Source organism: Akebia trifoliata, chromosome 1 (genome assembly GCF_017979445.1).
Source record: "Akebia trifoliata isolate Shusen 1 chromosome 1, ASM1797944v1, whole genome shotgun sequence".
Lineage (NCBI taxonomy): Eukaryota > Viridiplantae > Streptophyta > Magnoliopsida > Ranunculales > Lardizabalaceae > Akebia > Akebia trifoliata.
In genome coordinates, this window is record NC_141375.1 from 1,046,032 (window position 1) to 1,067,440 (window position 21,409).

General features: G+C 35.1%; 3 protein-coding genes across 3 annotated transcripts; 1 reads left to right on the forward strand and 2 right to left on the reverse strand.

Annotated features, from left to right (window-relative positions):
* The first annotated feature begins 3,348 nt into the window (after window positions 1-3,348).
* LOC147410267 (phosphoinositide phosphatase SAC3-like) lies at window positions 3,349-6,243 on the forward strand. The gene is made up of 4 exons (XM_086438965.1): window positions 3,349-3,920; window positions 4,802-4,954; window positions 5,171-5,279; window positions 5,615-6,243. Exons 1-4 carry the CDS (start codon window positions 3,787-3,789, stop codon window positions 5,840-5,842), a joined length of 624 nt encoding a protein of 207 aa, XP_086295091.1. The 5' UTR covers window positions 3,349-3,786; the 3' UTR covers window positions 5,843-6,243.
* Window positions 6,244-8,041: 1,798 nt separating this feature from the next.
* On the reverse strand, window positions 8,042-12,679 carry LOC147410268 (small ribosomal subunit protein uS2y-like). Its single transcript, XM_086433413.1, has 5 exons — window positions 12,404-12,679; window positions 10,790-11,052; window positions 9,949-10,146; window positions 9,496-9,715; window positions 8,042-8,379 (listed from the first exon to the last, which is right to left on the reverse strand). Exons 1-5 carry the CDS (start codon window positions 12,528-12,530, stop codon window positions 8,255-8,257), a joined length of 933 nt encoding a protein of 310 aa, XP_086289539.1. The 5' UTR covers window positions 12,531-12,679; the 3' UTR covers window positions 8,042-8,254.
* A 1,004-nt stretch (window positions 12,680-13,683) lies between these two features.
* LOC147410269 (uncharacterized) lies at window positions 13,684-17,965 on the reverse strand. Its single transcript, XM_086443691.1, has 3 exons — window positions 17,055-17,965; window positions 15,282-15,851; window positions 13,684-15,166 (listed from the first exon to the last, which is right to left on the reverse strand). Exons 1-3 carry the CDS (start codon window positions 17,963-17,965, stop codon window positions 13,684-13,686), a joined length of 2,964 nt encoding a protein of 987 aa, XP_086299817.1.
* Between the last annotated feature and the right edge of the window lie 3,444 nt (window positions 17,966-21,409).

The window sequence follows — 21,409 nt, forward strand, 5'->3', positions numbered from 1 at the left end:
CGGCTGCTATTTCAAAATGCCATCTACAAGTTATCTCGTGAGATGGTGTGAAACTTGAGACACTGTAAATTCATCTCAATGGTGAATTATACCGAAATGATTTTGGTTAGCCATCTCGATCTCGGATGAGATTTGAAATGATGGTCTAAATCTAGCTTATCCATCAAAAGCAAAATATAGATAATTTGAACTTTCAAGAGATTGATCAGATGGCCAAGACCATGTGTCATGATGTGGAGATCTTGAATTATTTATTCGAGGTACTTATCCTCACAAGTGCTATAAGAGGACAAGTACCTTGAATAAAAAAATATATTTTGAAAATATATTTTTACTTTTATTATTATAAATAAATTATTTTAAATGCATTAATAAATTTATTTGAAGATATTTTTATAATGTAAAAAATATATTTAATATGAATTTTGATAAAATAAAAATATTTTATTAACTAAGAAACTATAGAAAAAGAATAACAAAAAATAGGGATGTCCTAAGAAAATGGAGATTTAGAAAACAAAAAAAGTCTAAAATATGATGACATTTTATATTAGACAAAATTTTAAAAAGTAATTAAGTTAAGTGGTATTTGACTCACTCTAAAAAAAAGATAATAGAGATTTCTATTTTTTTGGAGGTAAAGTGGTTACATTCCATTGAAATTTTAGGCATGTTCTTCCTTTTATACATCAAATTACAAAGAATAATGATTTTCTGACGCCCCCTCTAACATGACATGTGTTAGAACCATAAATTTTTTTCCTTGGGATACACAACTGCACATATTTATGAAGACGTACAATTGTGTATCCCATGGGAAAAATCTATGGTTTTAGCCCATGCCACCTCGGGGGCATATGGAGGCATGTGTCAGAGGGGACGTCAAAAAATCACTACTCAACTACAAATAGATAGACTATAATTTGTGTTTCGTAAAATTATGTTTAGAATAATGATAAATTGACTAAAAAAACTCAAATATGCTCACCTGACGTGGAATGGGAACAAAACCATATTTTTCCTTGTGTATCTTGAGTAAAAAAAATCTATGATTCTATGCGCATGCCACGTCAATTGAGTATGTTTTTTTAGTTGGTTTATCACCACTCTTATATTTATGAACAAGAATGGAAAAACCTTTATTTTCAAATTAACATGCTAATGAAGAGTTAGAATGATTTTTATAATTCATTATTGCATGTGAGCGACGATATTTAATCACATATTTTGCAAGATATTATAGAAGTTTTCAATATTAAACTAATCAAGTATTTAAAGATGATAGATCAAGGAATAAACTTTTTGGTACAATATACCCTTCATGAAAAAGATCATTGTTTTTACACTAATGATAAAACAACTCGATGAGAACTGTACACAGCTGATGTGGCAAAGGCACAAAACCATAGATCTTTTTCTTCGGGATATATGTGTTAGCGTGTACGTTTATCATGACTCTTGTTCTTAATGTACGATCTTACAAGTATTTTGATTACGAAAACAAAAATGACAATTTGAATATATTAATTATTAAAATAATTTTTTGTGAAGAAATTACTTATTACAATTTTGATATTGTCGTAAACGAAAACTATCAGAGGTTAGCTGAGTTGGTAAAGCTGACGGGATTTGCCCTTCCACAAAAAAGGTGGCTATTTAATGTTGTACACGTGCGCCCGTCAAAGTCAAAGTCAAAGTAAAAAAAAAAAAAAAAAAGATATTGTCGTTAACGATGCTAACAATAGTCATACATCGAAAAAATTTCCAAGGTTTAAGAACAACTCCAACCGAGGCCTTCTTTTTTTTTTTTTTTTTTTTTGTCTTCTAGTTGGCATCTTCTTCATTTTTTGACTCACCTTCAAATTATTATTCGTTCCTCTGAAACGTGATTCACTCACATTAGGGTTTGTTGAAAAAGGTAACCCATAGTTGAAAAAGGATTTGTTGAAAGAGGTGGTCAGTGATAGAGAAACGAGTGTCGAATGTAACTTTTTTCTTTTATGGGTAAGCTGACTTGAGCCCAAGACCTCAATGTTGTTTTGCAATGTGTCAAACCAACTGAGCTATGGGTCTAAGCCCAGTGTCAAATTTAACTCTTACTATGAATAAAATTACATTCTATCTTTTCTTTTCCTTATGGATAATCAAACCTAAATGAAGAAAGTGATCGTTTTCAGGTATGTTCTTGTCACCAATCTTAAACAGTATCACATCCTTACGACTACCATTGCCAAAGTTGCATAACATGTATCCATAGTGACATAATTCTCTGATTGTTTTTGAAAAAATCGCGATTAATTCACGATTCTTTCAGTCGGTGATTTAATCCCGACTTATTCACAAAACTTCGAAAAATACAATTTTATATGATATTTTAATATGAAAATTTGTATTTTTTTTTTTATATTTTGTTAAATAGCAATATATTTTTATTTTTTCCCTGATTTTTTTCTCAATTTTTTTCTTACTGAATTTCCCAAATCCCAACTTTGTTACCATGCATGTATCCAGTCAGCTCAGTCCATGCTAACCCATTGTATATGACTATTTATATCTAATATTTTTAGCATCAAATATTTATTCCGCTGTGTGCTTTTGGCTTTATTTGGATGAGCAGATTCCTGGGGCACTTCCAACCACAACAAGGTAAACCCGCACTCTGGGAGCTGGATTCAGACCAGCATTACAATGTTGAGAACTGTGATCATACTTTTGGAGATGAAAATGCAAGGTATTGGTATAAGAAATTCTTAAATTCATCAACATGTTTATGTTTCCACCTTATGAGGAATTATAGAGTACCTGTCAACCGTCGGGCACAGACTATTATGATGGCCTACAGTATCACACTGACACGTTTGTGCACAAGCAAAGCATTGAGATAAGCAAATGGTTGATCCTACCTAGGAATACTGGTACATGTCCTGCAAAGCATTGAGATGGCCTTGAGAGAGATTATGTATGGATTCATTCTTTTTCTATGTCATCTAAAGGGCACATGTTGATGTCAGATGATCATAACATCTGTTATATCAGCTTTTGTGGAAGTTTGTAAATTGGATGATTATGATCATCTGATATGGCCTATCTTCATTATTCCAGGAATCTTTCATTTGGGAAGGCCAGCATCATTCGCATCTTCACACAACCCAATTTTCATCATTTATTAAACATAATTTGCATATCTTTCATATGTTTGGAATCATTTGGAAAGTGTTGGGTTATGTCTTCTATTCTTGTATATGGAGATTGTCGTGGATTCAAACCGGATCTTTTGATGATCCGTTAACGACCTGCATGAGGGCAAAATATTGGGCTCAGTTGGTTTGGTTTTGGATCTGACCCGTTTAACCTCTTTGTAACCCTAAGTATATAAAGGGTAAGAGATGAAATCCGAAAGGATGTGAGAGATATACGAGAGATAGAGAGAAATTGTAACCTAGTTCTTCTTTGGTTAATATAGTGAAATCGCCGTTTTTCGCCCGTGGACGTAGGTCGATGCTTTGACCGAACCACGTATATCTTATGTCTAGCGTGATTCTTGTGTTCTTGTTGATTTTATACTTCGGATCATAGGGTTATTTTCTAATAGAAAGTGTCAATTTGTGTCATGTGTTTAGTGATGATTCAGGAGAAATGTATAAGAATGAGAATTGATTGTGAATTTTTTATGTCTATTTGGATTACACATTCTTGATCTGTAATCAAAAGTGTTTCTGTGCCTGTAGGTCACTCTTCAAAAGATCCTTATCAGATGGTAACATTCTTTGTGAAACTGACACTCCTATGACAGCCTCAATTGTTGGAAAGAAAATTCCTAACTCAGTCTTGCCTGCAAGAACACAAGGAGAAGGTAGCAACAGTCTTTTTGATTGCTCATCAGAAATCTCAACTTGCGAAAGTGATATATCGTGTTCCAGGTTGGCTTATTTTGCCTCTATTTGATGCTTTGAGTGGTGCTTTATTATCTGAATATATCTGATCCATGGTTTCAAAACTTGGTTTAACTTCTTGCCTAGTTCATGGACGATACCGAGTTGTCTCGGATGAGATAAGCCATTTAACTCGGTTTACAATTATTTATTCATAGATATTTATACGAAAAATATCACTGATTTTATTGTTTGATGCTTATCCATTCTCTTCTAATAATTTACCAAAACGGTAGAGTTTTCGAAATTAATTCCGAAAACGGTACACTGTAGCAATTAATTCCGAAAACGGTAAATTTACCGTTTTCGGAATTAATATTTTTTACCAAAACAGTAAAAACAGTAAAATATTTTTTTTTAATACCGAAAATACCCTTTTTTTGTTTTACATATATATTTACAATTTTAACCTTAAAAAAATGAAAATCCAACTAAAAAGATTCACTCTCTTTCGGTAATCCATCAATCATATATATTTATAATTTTTTTTTACCGAAATCAATTTTATTTTTGTAATTTCAGTCAAAAATAAAAAAGGGTATTTTTGGTATAAAAAAATACATTTTACTGTTTTTACGTTTTGGTAAAAAAAATTAATTCCGAAAACGGTAAATTTACCGTTTTCGGAATTAATTGCTACAGTATACTGTTTTGGGAAATAAATGAAAAGTTGTGCATGTTTTGGTAAATCTGCCTTTAAGGAAACCATTTCCTTGCTACCGTAGCATCTGATGTATATCACATGCATAGTATTTGGTGATAGACATCATTTTTTTTGGGTTTTTTTTTTTTTTTTCTAATGGTGCCTTCCATAATTAATCCTAAAATGTCTTAATGCCTGATTCAACTTCGTAACTGTCTTTGTTTAGGTACACTCCTTCAATGACTCGCACGCAACTTTTCCCAGACCTGCAAAACTCTCAGACTTATTTCAATGAAGATGCATTTAACTGCTCAAATTTTCTTGATGTTGACTGGCTTTCTTCCTCTGGGAATTCATGTGAGGAAGAACCATGCAACAGGTAATTTTGTGATTTTTTGCCTAACTCTAACCTGGAAAATGTTATGCAAGATGTTTCTTGTATTGTGAAATTTCCTATGAACCAACCAATTAGAAAATGAAAATTTCTATCTAACCCATTATTATTTTTTTCAAATAATTTAGGAGGAAGCACAAGTTTTATACCTGATATTTGTGGAGAAATTTAAGAATTCACCTTTGTTTTTAATGGATTCAGGTTTGCGTTCTTAAACCCTCTGATCAATCGCATGTCATCAGAGAATGTTGTAAATGGAATAATAGTGGAAACAACCCCAACTTCGAGTGAAAATGGATCCAGTGTCAAGGTAGGGTATCCCATTGTATCACGGTTGCAGCATTTCTATGAACAAAATGGTGCATTATTTAATTCTGAGAAAATATTGAGTATCCATTCTACAAAGAATCAGGATCCAGAATGTAGTCTAGTGGCACCTTTTCGTAGGTGTTTAAGACACATTGGACTCCTAACCAAGCCAATGTGTTTGCTAACCGATGAAAATGTGCCATGTATACACCGTATTTTGCTTTTGGAATGGGACACCCATATGAATTACCATGATATAGCGGTGTTTTCTTGTACATTCGTAATGGGGTGGCACTTGAAAAGACATTTACCTTTTTTCTTTTTTAAATCATGTAGGAACGAGAGCAAACAGAGACAGAACTGTCATATGGCACAGCCCAGAATTCTGAAAGTTTTTGGCGATTTTCCCGACAGCTTTGTGCATTGGGTAAACCATGGAGAGACACTGTGCCGCTGATGCTTCTAGGTTCAAAATTTTCCTCAAAATCAAATGTGTATTTCTCATTCCCATCTGACTCAAATCTGTTACAAGAATGCGTGATCCCAGAAGAGAAGTATACATAAAGAGTGAATAAAATGACAACAGAATAAAATTAAAGCATCATCATCGGCTGCACAGATTCAATTGCAAACTTTCTTCATATACATTCTGCTGGTTCAAGCTCCACACACAGTAAATCATTGTTTTTTTACTTGACATTTCTTTATGCCACTAATGTGGTGAGAGAAAAATCTGATTGCACAAAGATCAATCCAGACTGAAGACCCACCTCAATGAATCTGTTGCTGACGTCTGTATCGTTGCAGTCATCCACAGCACTTGGTCAGGATATCCCAGACCCCCGAAAATTGGTTCAGCTCAAATTTTTTTTGCTTATTTTGAAATTGAAGTTGTCTTCCCTTTTGGAGCATGATGAGTTTGAAACTCTTAGAAGAGAGGATCACCAAGTTCTGGAAGGCTTTGCCCGGTGTCTATTAATCATTTTAATGTGGCAACAATGGATGTGTGTTTGCAAAAAAAAAAAAAAAAAAGTTGCATTACCAGAGGTTATTGTAAATGTTTGGGTGGCTATTTAACGTTGAGTTGCGTGTCGTGGTGATGGATTTTTGTGATTTCAGTCAAATGAGGTTCTATATGGCTGAAACTCCTAACGTTTATACTGCAATTTTCTACGTAAACATGTAAAGCAGGGTTTTTGATATCTCCCATTTTCCAAATTCTTTCTATGTTAAGCTAAGGAATAGCTTTGACTCCAATGTTAGAAACGAACACATTTGAAAAAGATTAATGATTTTCGGATGTCCCCCTCTGACATATGCTCCCCGCATATGCCCTCTGACATGGCATGTGCAAGAACAATGTCTTTTTCCTCGGGATAAACAACTGCACATATTAATGGTTCTAGCCCATGCCACGTCAAGGGCGTCTGGGAGCTTATGTCAGAGGGGGTGTCAGAAAATCACTGACTCTTTGAAAAAAAAATGTAGTAGAACTAAGAGAAAGCCAATTGAGATGGTTTATGCATGTTTAACAAAGACTGACTAACAGTCCCAGTTGGGAAAAAAATATTGGTGCTAAAGGTCTTTAAAGAGTGACGAGAAGATCCAGGTTCTTGGGATACGTATTTGATCTTATAATTTCTAGTGAAAGAAATATGTTGAGCTTGTGAGATTATTGACTGTAGTTCTGAAACCAGGGTTGAAATACAATGACAACATTTGAGAAGTGGAAGTATGTTTTTAGGGTGTTACGAGCATCCCAATCAAGTAGAAACTTTTATGAGGATTATGATTGACACAAGAAAATTAGAGTCAGTGATTTTATAATTCCAAAATTTTCATTGGGTCTGTACCGTGGCAAGGGCACAGAATCATAATTCTTTTTCTTCGGGATATACAAGGAAAAATATTGTGCCCTTGTCACGTAAGTACAGACCGAGTGGAAATTTTCAAATCAGAAAATCATTACCAAATTAGAAATGAATAACTTAGTTACCTAATGAGACACTCATGAGATGCATTCCATTATCTCAAACTTCCAGACTAATTAAAATTACCCAAAGGCCCTCATTTTCAATATATTTTGCCAAAACCTTTGATTTGTTCCCAAAACCAATCATCTTCAATCTAGTGTTTTCCAGGAGTAAAGATAACCCCACCCCAACTGTTACAAATTATGTATTGTTGAATATCCTGTCAATTGTCATAATCTGGATCAAATTTTATTTTAAAATTGAATATGAATTCTGAGATCAAAATATTAACTTAATATCGAATTCTATGGCTTATTTAGAATATCCATCCATATAATATTTTTGGAATCAAATTTGTTAATTTTGCATTTGAATGATGATGAAGTGACCTCAAGATTGGACCTCATATCCCACATTTATTTTGACGTGAAAGTTTAGTCCAAAGCTCAAATCCAAAATAAAAAATAACCAATCAAACCAATTTTTGCTGTAAATGAAGAGCCAAAAACATTGTACTTCAACTGAACTGAATGAAATCCCCAAATTTGCACTGCTACAGTAGAATTATTCTATAATCATTCCACCTTCAAATGAAGGTTGATTTAAAATCTCCTTTCCACACTAGAAGCATTTAAAGACAACCCAAAACATCATTTGCAATTAAAAAACACACATGATCTCCACACTCTTCTGTCAGAGTTTTGATGGAGCAATTATTTTTAAATATATAACAAGAGGACTAAAAATTTAAAATAAAATCCTTAATACATAATGGTCCAACTAACGCCAATCAAACAATTAAAAAAGAAAAAATGTATTAACCACAGTTATAATTATAGAGTGATGATGGTTTAAAATTGAAATATCATTATAAACTCAAAGTAGTACTCTCTCCATTTGAAAGACAACTGGGCCAAAAAAAATTCTAGGTGGAAAAAAAAAAAAAAAAAACTAGCTCTAACTCATTGTTGCTTCTTGAAGTAAAGCCTTGCTCATTCTCCACTCATTCCCAACCTGTAGCGCTTGGGGCTGGGGCTGGGGCTGGGGCCGGAATGCTATCGATTCCTGGTATAACCATTGGTGGTGGAGGTGCAGCTGCTGCATCCCACCCATCGCCCGACAAAGGTACTGTTAACCACAAGGAATAGAAAAACAAAATCAGATGATTAAGGAAACTTGTTAAAAGCAAAGTTCATATAAATTAAAAAAAAAAAAAAAAAAAAATCAGTATAAATAATAAGTAGAATACTTTGACCGTAATAAATAAAGGGAGATTCTAACATGTAAACAATGATTCCACCACTCAACTTAATCTATCTCTCATATGTTATATTGATAAAACATATTTCAACGATCTCTCTAATAGCATTACTATAAATTGTTTTTGTACCAATGGAAATCTTACAGATGGTAGGAGGATGATAAATCAACTTAGGGTGACACGAATAACCACAAAGATGTAACAGATCAACCACTTAACAATAAATGACTACCAGGCAGCACCACCCTTGTTAGAAATTCAGATTACATATGTGAAAAATTAGAGTTCTACTCGATTTTGGATTGCAAAAATTCCATAAATGAAAAAATATGCAGCATATGATTTTTAAGTGTACCACATGGTACCCCACTTCAAAAATTCAAAAACCAATTATTAGGTAATATGATGGTGATAACAACGAGGGCGTTGAGGTTATTTTCATTGATTTTTATAAGACAAGTAAATGGGCAAATCATCAGTTTAGAAAATTAAGGTGGCATCTCCCATGGATGTGCAGGGGCATGTCATTTTTTTTAAACATTAAAGGGGACACACTACAATTGCGTCTTTTTTTTACTCATAAAAAAATGTTCTATTTTTTTTTTTACTTAAAAATGTGAATTGTTCCAAATAATTCAATAATTCGTACGAATAATACTTTCTTTAAAAACAGGAACATTGGTGAATTTTTCACAAATAAACAGGTGATTGCTAACAAGGGGCACCACGGAATAAAAGCCTCTGACACACATTGCCATTAGAAATCAGATGTAAGAGGGCACAAATGACATATGAAAGCAGGACCACACTAAACAACAGATTAAAACATGTTCAAATGAATTTTCACAGCAAAGATAAAATGTGGAAAAAAAACGAAGGAAGAAGGTAAGAAGCTAATTTTGATATTCCCATTACTTCAATCAACTTGTAGGTTAAGATAGTAAAACGATAACAAGGGTAGTAGGTTAAGTAAATGTTTTGACCTGCAGCCGCAGTCCAATCATCGCCTGGAACAGGAATGGCTGGAGGAGCAGCCATTTCCGGAGCCCATTGTGCATCAGCAATTTGACTAGGCCATTGATCACCTCCAAGACCAAGTGCTGCTGCTGAATAATCTGTTATTCCATAATCAGGAGCAGCAATAACATCTTCTTCTTCCTGTTCTTTGGCTTCCTCGGGCTCGCGGTAGAAAAATAAATCAACCTGAACATAGTAAAGGTAGGGGTTAAAAACCATCACAATCAATATAGAGATATTCTATTGCCCCACCAACTTTTGCTAACAGCACCCCCATTTCATATGTAAATCACTATAGAATTAACACACATTTTGGGGTGCTGTTATTTAAAAGTTGGTATGACCATAGAAGCTCTCTTAAAATAAAAGAATTCATTGTCCACGTGAATAAACAAAACCATGAACGTTATTAATATTACCATCACATCCCATTTCTGTCCGGGAAGAATAGTTCCACGCATCTGAAGGACCATCCTCGCCAACAACCAGAATAGACAGCCAATACTGTGCTTCCCCTTGTTATTGGCAGGGATCCCAATATCGACATACCTCATTGGGGAGTCAGTATCGCAGAAGGCAATGGTTGGAATGTTTCCAAGTGAGGCTTCCTTGATTGGCTGCAATATTTTAATGGCCACTCGTTAGAAATAGGTTCCTAAGCATGAAATACAGTTTGCAATGAAACAAAGTATAAAAATCCCAATTCAAACAAGAGAATATGCATATGATAGGTGGTCGAGAAGAACTACCTAACCAAGGGCTCTAATGGACACACAGCATTGCACCATGAAGGAAAAAAACACATTATAGACAGGATATTATGTAATGGATCTCACAAAATAGATCTGCTATGACACCAAGCATATTGTGACAAATTGGTCTTAAATAATTAAATTCATCCCATTTTTTTCAAAAAAAAAAGCAGATATGGAAAAATCCAGAAGATGATCTATACTCCATTGGTATGAGTTTCAATCATTGGCTTCTGTTAGTGACTCCGCTTAACTAATATACTCCAATTTCTTAAATCTTTGAAAAAAAAAAGATTGGCACCCCAACTTTTACTTAATCTCATCCATTGATTTATTTTTGGGATTCTAATTTGGGTGTAATAAGTAAAAGTTGGGGTGCCACTGGCAGCTCTCAAAATTAATACGCCTGGAAAGTACTATATTAGACATGTCATCAGGTGGAGGGTTACAAACTCTACTCCTACGGGTGAACTTATTGGCGATCAGACACCACTAAGGAAAGATTTACCTGGTGATCAGTTCTGGGGTCAGTGAGGATGAGCAGACGGGGCTCACTGAAGGAGGTTTGAAGCTGATTGGTAAAAGTACCAGGAGTGTGTCGCCCTGCAATTGGGTGAGCGCCTGTGTACTGTGCAAACTTCAATACAGCTCTCTGACCGTATGGCCTAGCGGATTGGACAATGATGTCTTGAGGGTTTTCTATGGCAACAATAACCCTCGCAGCCAACTGTAGCTTCTCCCATGTCTTACCAAGATTAATAATGTAGATACCTGACAATCAAAAGCAAAGCAGAACAGTTTGTGCATAAGAATCTCAAGCTGAAAAACAAAGAGAACTGTTATTGGCACCCCAACTTTTACTTATTACACCCCGATTTCTTAACCTAATTAAAGATAAAAACACACTTTTCAAACATTACAAAGATTTGGCTCAAATTATAATCTCAACATTACAAAACATTAGAATCAAACAATTTCAGTAGTTGTTTACAATTATGATTGGGCTCATATAAAATCCAAAACCAAAAAATAGCAATCCAGCCAAAAAATTCCTAGAGAACTTCTATTGACACTCCAACTTTTACTTATTCTCAACCATTCACTTATTTTCTTTATTTTTAATTGGGGTGTAAAAAGTAAACGTTGGGGTGCCAATAGCAGCTCTCAAAACAAATACCACTAACATAATTCAAGTATCAATGTTGAAAGACCCCCTGTGGCTATTTTTGACAAGAACATGTATATTGCATCCAAATAATAATTAAACAGGCCAATTCAGTTTCAAACCTCATTAAAAAATAATAATAATAATAATAAATTAATTAGAAAAAAAAACCCTAAATTTTCATCATTCAAGATGCTCTCATTGGGTACTGAACTACCTACGATCAGTTCTTATATACAAGGCATAGGCATTGGTCTTTTGCTAAGTGTTAAGCAATACAATATACCACCACGCAGCAATTCTTTAAGAAACAGTTATTTGTGTAGCTTACTAGCACTCATCCTCATATTTATATAAATAAAACACAACAGTTCTCATCCCAACATTTGTCCACCACATAAGTAGGGTGGGGGGTGGATTTAATCCTGCCACAAATCTCAAGAAATAATTTCACCTTTATTTCCCTTCTAATTTATTAAAAACTATAGTTCTCGAAAATTAATTGACAATCACCTCAAGTCCAAACGTCAAAAAATACCCATTACACCTTAAGCCCAAATCTCCCCAGAAAACGATTTTTCTGCTTAATTCACAAATCTGATACTATATATAATTCTTCCAAATTCGCAATCTATCTTTTTTATGTTACATTCATATAAATTCACATGAGGTTTGAAGATCTAAATGTGAACATTATCAAATCTAACTAAACATGAACACTCATATAAAGTCTATCTCTTCATGTCAGATTCACGTCTCATTTGTGCGACTAAACCTCTCATAATAATCCACTTATTATTATTATTATTTTTTTTTTTGAAGGTTTTTCTTCACTATCAAATCTAACATGAAAATCAAAAATCAGAAAATAAAAAAATAAACAACCACAAAGAAATGACGCAAGATCAAATAACTATCATCTTAGAAGAAAATTTTATAGAGATAAAGAGATCTAACCATCAGTCCTTCTCTTAAACACATATCTTTCCATTTGATAATCACAGTTTTTGGTCCCTAAATGAACATCAGCAGCTAACATCATCTGTATGTCTGCCTCTTTCTGAGAGAGGATAGCAGTCGCCATGGCTGAGATTTGTTTTGGTGATCTCTGTGAAACCCTAAAAAAGTAGGGTTTTAAGAGTTGAAACTCTATAAACTCTAGAAGAGAACCAGAGAGATAAGATTTTAAGAGTTGAAATTCTAGAAGACAACGAGACAGATGATGATTTGGAGTTTTGAGATGATTACTTTCCTTGAACGAATATTATTTATAGTGGAAGACTAGAATAGCTTAAAGGGTTTAATGACCAAAACACCCTTATCAGATCTCGGTTTGGCGCCTCGTCTCGTTAATGGACGAGATAAAAAATTTAATTCTGTCCATTTGGCAAATAAATCCTTAGATGTCCGGTTTGACGCCTCGTCTCGTTCATGGACGAGATAAAAAATTTAATTCTGTCTATTTGGTAAATAAATCCTTGGAAGACCAGTTGACAGTTAGTATGTATGAGCACATACCTTTGACATTCTTCGACAATCTACCGTCCGTTTTTCAACTCCACATTTACGTTGGGAAGTTGGTTGCAGCAATGATGATTATATTTTCATTTTGTTTTAAGCCATCAAGTTGAACTTACCATTATAAAAGTTAAAAAACACAAAATGCTTAAACCATTCAGATTATGTATTATTAGTTTACTCCGATATCTCAATCAACATCATTTTTTTTTTTTGTTGTTGCGAGAACTCATCTCAGCTATGAAACAAAAAGTAGAATCTATATAACTTGAATATGAACATGATATAACTTCCATTAATGAAACATGTCATTCAAAATGTATTGTAAATCAACTACAACAAGTGAGACATGTCATACAAGATGTATTGTAAAATGAGACTCTCATAAAAAATGTATGTAAATGAAATGGTCATAAACTTATAATGGATACATTGTGCTATTTATGCATGAAGTGAAGATGAATATTAGCAATTGGAAGAAGGGCCACTTAGTTCAATGGTAAGATCTTATGGAGGTTGTTCCCAAGGTCTTAGATTCTGTTAAACTTGAGAATATAGAGAGTATAGTGTATGTTCTACCTTACCAATTGGTTAAGGTTACTGCTTTATTTATATTGATGTACAGAGAAGATATTTACAAGAGATTAAAGTGGATGGTTATCATAACAACCACAACGGAGATAAATGTTTGTTATAACAACCACAACAAGATAAGATCACTACTTTGTAGAGAGATGATCTCTATCTATATACTTTATGCCGTGATCTTCATTATCTGCTGAGTTTGAATTCAATTGAGTATTATTCTTAACACTCCCCCTCAAGTCCAACGGTATGGGAAGAACGTTGAGCTTGGAACACAAGAAGGTAAATTGGGAGGAAGATAGTGGTTTGGTCAAGAGATCGGCAAGTTGATCACGTGTGGAGACAAACCGAACCAAAAGAGATTTGGAAGCCACCATGTCACGAACAAAATGAAAGTCAATTTCAATGTGTTTGGTTCTAGCATGAAAGACCGGATTTGTGGAGAGATAGGTGGCTCCAATGTTGTCACACCAAAGAACAGGCGAAGATGAACATGATTGCCCAAGTTCATGCAGGAGAGATTGAAGCCATTTCATCTCAGCAGCAGCATTAGCTAGAGCTTTGTACTCAGCTTCAATGCTGGAGCGAGCAACTGTGGCTTGCTTTTTGCAACTCCAGGAAATAAGATTCTTACCCAAGAAAATACAATAACTACTTGTAGAGCGACGATCATCACGAGAGCCAGCCCAATCAGCATCAGAAAAGGCTTGAATCAAGGGAACAAAGCTACGAGAAATATGAAGACCAAAGTGAATGGTGTGCTTCAAATAATGTAAGAGACGTTTGACGGACTGCCAGTGAAGAAGCGTGGGCTTTTGCATAAATTGAGACAATTTGTTGACTGGGAAAGCAATGTCAGGTCGTGTGAGACTCAAATATTGAAGAGCACCCACAGTGCTTCTGTAGAGAGTATGATCAGGGAAAGGTTCACCCTCAAAAGCAAATAGACTGGTAGTTGATGCCATGGGAGTAGTGATGGGTTTAGCTTCATTCATTTTGGTTCGAATTAGCAAATCCATAATGTATCGTTGCTGAGATAGAAGAATGCCATGAGGAGTGGACAGAACTTCAACACCCAAAAAGAAATTAAGCGGGCCTAAGTCTTTAACAGCGAAGTCATGAGTGAGTGAGTGAAGTAGATCATCAATTGCCGAGGGTTGTGATAAAGTGATGATAATATCATCAACGTAAATCAAAATGAACATTGTGAGAGACTCGGTCTTGTAGATGAACAAGGAAGAGTTTGAACGAGACCCATGAAAACCCAATTCCAAAAGTTTGGTGTTGAGACGAGAGAACCAAGCCCATGGAGCCTGTTTTAACCCATAGATAGCTCTTTGTAACTTACAGACATGATCTGGATAAATGGGATGTTGATAACCTGGGGGTTGAGACATAAACACCTTTTCGGAAAGAGTACCGTGAAGAAATGCATTTTGTATATCAATTTGACGAATTGACCAGCCAGAGGAGATAGCAATAGAAAGCACAGTGCGTACAATAGTGGGCTTGATCACAGGGCTGTAAGTCTCGTCATAATCAACTCCAGACTGTTGATGAAAACCCTTTGCAACCAGCCGAGCTTTGTGCCGTTCAACAGGAACCATCGGCTTTGCGCTTCACCCGAAAAACCCATTTGCAGCCAATGAGGTTCTGAGAGGGATGTGAGGGAACCAATGTCCAGGTATGATTCTGTAACAGAGCATCGAATTCTAGGTTCATGGCTTGGCACCATTCACGACTTTTGATAGCCATGGTGTAACACGTGGGCTCAGGCTCGGAGAGAGAGTTGTGAGCAATGGCGAGGAGCGCCTTGGGCAGAGGGTACCGAACAGTGCCATCCGTGGGAATTTTTGGTTTGGTGATAAGGTTTTTGGAGCGAGTAACCATGGGATGAGGTGTGGAGATGGTAACAGGGGTTGGGGAATTTTCTGGAGAAGTTACATTGATGGAGACAGGCGGGAGAAGATGGGATTGAGAAATATTATCAGTTGTGGGCTCGGGTTGGGATGATATAATGGGCTCATGTGGGTCAGCTTGTATGGGCTCATGTGGGATAGCTTGTGTGTTGATGGTAGAGGCCCATGAGGGAGTAGGAGCTTGGGCTGAAGCAGTTGTGAGTGATCGGGCCTGCAAAGAAACCATTGGAGACGGCCCAAAAATAGATGTGGACTGACCAGAAAGTGTAGGAGAAGAATTAGTTTGAGAAAATGGAAATAAAGTTTCAAGAAAGATGACATCACGAGAAATGTAGAGACGACCAGTGGGAATGTGAAGACATTTGTACCCACGATGAAGAAGACTATAACCCAAGAAAACACATTGGAGAAAACGGGGTTGAAGTTTATGAGAATTATATGGCCTAAGGTTAGGCCAACAAGCACACCCAAAAGTTTTAAGAAATAAATAATCAGGAGCACAGTGAAACAATTTTTCAAAAGGGGATTGATTTTGAATAACTGATGTAGGAAGACGGTTAATAAGATAGCAAGCAGTTTGAAAAGCATCATCCCAATATCGAAGAGGCATGTGAGCATGTGAGAGGAGAGAGAGACCTGTTTTGACAATATGACGATGTTTGCGCTCAATGGAGCCTTGTTGTTGATGAGTGTGAGGACAAGACACACGGTGAACAATGCCACATTGTTGAAAAAAGGTTGAGATGGAACGATACTCTCCACCCCAATCAGATTGAACGGATTTAATTTTAGAATTAAAAAATCTCTCAACATATTTTTGAAATTGAAGAAAAATATTAAAAGCATCACTCTTTTTAGTCATGGGATATAACCAAGTGTAACGACTAGAAGCATCTAAAAAGGAAACATAATATTTAAAACCATGTTGAGAACAAATTGGAGATGGTCCCCAAACATCAGTAAAAATTAAATCCAAAGGATAATGATATTGAGAAGGAGATGGAGAGAAAGAGAGTTGCTTGCTTTTGGAATTGAGACATGCAAAACAAAAAAATTTATTTGAATTTTTATTTGAAGTTGGAATTACAGGGAGACCAAAACGAGAAACAATCCTAGAAATAGTACGAAGGGCAGGATGCCCAAACCTAGAATGCCATTGATGATGCGACACGCGTTCACCAACAAATGTTGTAGGAGAAACCAAATTTTTATTTGACCTGCGGAATTTATTGATGAGAAACAGAAAGGGATAGAGTCCATTTCTACTCAGGCCGTGCAGCAAAAGGTTCCTCGTTGCCTGATCCTTCACATTGAAAAAGTTGGGGTGAAGTTCAACAAAGGTATGAGTATCAGTAGTAAATTTCTGAATAGATAACAAATTTTGAGAAATTTGGGGAACATGCAAAACATTATGTAATTGAAAAGAAGAAGTAGGAGAAAGAAGTTGGGTGGTCCCAACATGATTAATAGGAAGGCCTTTACCATTGTCCACACGGATTTGTTCCTGGCCGTGATACTTATCAGCATGAACATTCAGGTTCGCAAGATCAGCTGTGAGGTGATGAGTGGCACCAGAATCAGCATACTAGTTTTCATCAACAGGAGGTTGAGGCGTTGCAAGAAGAGCCTTCATGTTGGAATCACTGGAATACGAGTTATCAAACCGATGATAACAAGTTAAGGCCATGTGGCCAAGCTTACCACAGACTTGGCAGGTAGGACGAGAGCCATTGTTAGAGGAGCCACGACCTTGACTACGACCACGATTGGTCCGTTGGCCAGAAGAGGTGGAAGTGCGACTAGTTTGAGAGGTATTAGAGAACCTTCCACCACGACTTCCATGAGAAACAGAACCACCACGAGTGGCAAAATGTGCGCTAGAAAGAGATAAATCCACCTTGGGTTGTGCTTGAGCCATACGAAGTTCATGGGAAAGGAGATGCCCATAGAGAGCTTCAATAGAGAGAAGGTTGGTTCTCATTTGAACCGTGGTGACAAAAGACTCAAATTCGGAGCCAAGACCAGCAAGAAGAAAGGAGACTTGTTCTTCTTCAGTGAGAGGTTTATCAATGGCAGCTAGTGTGGCAATAAGGCCAATAAGCTTGTGAAAATAATCATCTATAGAAGAATCTCCCTTCTTCAAAGTGGAGAGCTGATAGTGAATGTTCATAACACAAGCCCGTGAATGAGCGGTGAACATTCTTTCAAGAGTGAGCCAAACTTCTCGAGATGTTGTGCATTTGACAACATAAGCTAGAATATTTTCAGATAAAGAGGAGATCAAGGCGCTAAGAATCATCTGATCTTGAATAAGCCATGTTTGAAACTCGGGATTGGGTTGAAGCGTGGAAATTCCATCGGTGGTGACAGTGATTGTTTGAGGAGGGGCTGGCCGGGAAGCATCGAGGAAACCAAAAAGGTGTTGACCACGGAGGTAAGGAACAATCTGAGCTTTCCAAAGCAAGTAGTTGTCATGGGTTAATTTGATAGTGACCATGTGATGAACAATAGGAAGATGAGTAGGGGTAAGCAGCAAGGAAAGAGTAGAGGAAGGGGTAGAAGTGGTCATTGTAGTTAAGGTGTTTGAAAAGACGAAAGAAAAGATGTTAGTCTTGTAATGGCTTGATACCATGTTAAACTTGAGAATATAGAGAGTATAGTGTATGTTCTGCCTTACCAATTGGTTAAGGTTGCTGCTTTATTTATATTGATGTACAGAGAAGATATTTACAAGAGATTAAAGTGGATGGTTATCATAACAACCACAACGGAGATAAAGGTTTGTTATAACAACCACAACAAGATAAGATCACTACTTTGTAGAGAGATGATCTCTATCTATATACTTTATGCCGTGATCTTCATTATCTGCTAAGTTTGAATTCAATTGAGTATTATTCTTAACAGATTCAAACCCCTTGTACCTCTTCGTATGCTGGTTTAGGTCAATCTTAACCCTGTCGACCTTTCAAAAAAAAAAATTAACAATTATTTATTTATATATACTTATAAGATAATAATTGTGACTTTTTTATTAAATAAAGTTGGTTAAAAGATATTTAATTATAAAGTCATGTTTTATTATATAATAAATATTTAAATTTAAAAAATTATTATTATTTTGATTAAAATATACATAATTCCAATTGACTCGATTGAGTTTGTTGACTTGGTTACTATTTCAAAATGACATCTGAAGATTGTCTCATCTCGATGGTGTGAAACTTGAGACGCAGTTTAAATTCATCTCAATGGTGAATCATATTGACTTCGGTTAGTCATCTCGATCTTGGATGAGATTTGAAATGATGGTCTAAGTCCAACTAAACCATAAAAAAAATAAAATATAGATAATTTGAACTTTCGAGAGATTGATGAGATGGCCAAGACCATGCCTTACAATGCAGAGATCATGAGTTCGAATCCCTCTCTGGGGATTTATCCCCAAAATTACTTGGTAGGAGTGTGGGGGAGGGGATTGCATGCGCCTCGAGAATTAGACAACTGCTCTAAGAGGACAAGTACCTCGAATAAAAAAAAGATATTTTGAAAAGATATTTTTACTTTTATTATTATAAATAAATTATTTTAATGCATTAATAAATTTATTTAAAGATATTTTTTATAATGTAAAAAGAAAATTATTTAATGTGAATTTTGACAAAATAAAAATATTTTATTAACTAAGAAACTATAGAAAAAAAAAAAAAACAAAACAAAAAAATAGGGATGTCTTAAGAAGACGAACATTTTAGAAAAAAGTTTAAAATATTATATGACATTTTATATTAGACAATAAAGATTAAAATAATTAAGTTAAGAGGAATTTGACTCGCTCTAAAAAAAGATAATAAAGATTTCAATATTTTGGAGGTAAGGTGGTCACATTCAATAGAAATTTTAGGCATGTTCTTCCTTTTATATATCAAATTACAAAGAATAATGATTTTTTGATGCCCCCTCTGACATGGCATGTGCTAAAATCATAGATTTTTTTCCTTGGGATACACAACTGCACATATTTATGGGGGACGTGCAATTGTGTATCCTAAGGGAAAAATCTATGGTTCTAACCCATGCCACCTCTGGGGTGTGTGTCAGAGGGAGCACTAGAAAATCACGACTCAACTACAAATAAATGGACTATAATTTGTGTTTCATAAAATTATGTTTAGAATAATGATAAACTAACTAAGAAAACTCAAATACGCTCACCTGACGTGGAATGTGCACAAAACCATATTTCCGTTGTGTATCTTGAGTAAAAAAATCTATGGATCTATGCACATGCCATGTCAATTGAGTATGTTTTTTTATTCGATTTATCACGACTCTTATATTTATGAACAATAATGGAAAAAACTTTATTTTCAAATTAACATGCTAATGAAGAGTTAGAATGATTTTTATAATTCATTATTGCATGTGATCGACAATTTGAAGCACATAGTTTGCAAGATATCATAAAAATTTTAAATAACAAACTAATCAAGTATTTAAATATGATAGATCAAGGAATAAACTTTTTGGTACAATATACCCTTCATGAAAAATATCATAGTTCTTACACTAATGATAAAACAACTCAGACGAGATCTATACACAGCTGATGTGGCAAGGGCACAGAACCCTAGATCATTTCATTGTGTATTCCAAAGAAAAAGATCTATGGTTTTGTGCCTTTGCCACATCTGCTGTGTACAGTTCACGTATGTGTTAGCGTGTACAATTATCACGACTCTTGCTCTTAATGTATGATCTTACAAGTATTTTGACTAAAAATTTTTTTTGTTGACAATTTGAATATATTAATTATTAAAAGAATTTTTTGTGAAGAAATTACTTATTACAATTTTGATATTGTCGTAATGAAAACTATCAAGGGTTAGTTGAGTTGGTAAAGCTGGTTGGATTTGCTCCCCAGATTATACCTTCAAATCTCTATATGCCCTTCCACCAAAGAGGTAGTTATTTAATGTTGTACACATGCGGGGTGGATGGTATGTGCAGCCCGTCAAAGCCAAAAAAAGAAAAGATATTGTCATTAACGATGATAACAATAGTCATACATCAAAAAAATTTTAACGGTTTAAGAGCAACTCTAACCGAGGCCTTCATTTTTTGTCTTCAAATTGGCATCTTCTTCATTTTTTGACTCACCTTCAAATTATTATTCCTTCCTTTGAAACATGATTCACTCACATTAGGGTTTGTTGAAAAAGGTGAACTTTAGTTAAAAAAGGATTTGTTGAAAGAGGTGGTTAGTGATAGAGGTCAACCTTCAAATTCTCTCTCCCCTCTATATTTGAATCTATGAACAGTGTTTTAGAAGATTTTCCTTCATTTTGAAAGAAATTAGAGCTCGGTTCAGACGCCTTCATCTCTATATTTAGGGATTTGAAGGATGGTTGGAATTTCTCTAACACTCGTGTACTGATTTCATTGATATATTGTCGGACCACAAACTTGTAAATCGAACTTGATTGAGGTTCAATATGTAGTGGGTTAATAAAAAACAATGAACTTGACGAACCCCCTAATTTTGGTCAATTTTAGAGATGCCCCCATGCTTTGATCAATACTTAACATAGCCCTTATTATCACGACCGCCTCTGACATACACCCCATCATAAAATCGTAGATCATTTGCCTCGAGATACACAAAAATAAGATTTATGATTCTACATATCCCAAGGCAAATGATCTACGATTCTATGATGGGAGCGTCAGAAAATCGTCATTCTTTTGAAAATCCGAATATTTGGTCAATATTAAAGATAACCCTTTATTTTCAAAGGAATGACATGTCCCATTGACCTGAGTTTTCTTTTATGAGATTAACATAAATGTTTTGGAGAGATGCTATTGCCACACCAACTTTGGATAATGCCACCCCATTCATTTGTAAATCAACAACAAAGAAAAAATTAATACACAATTG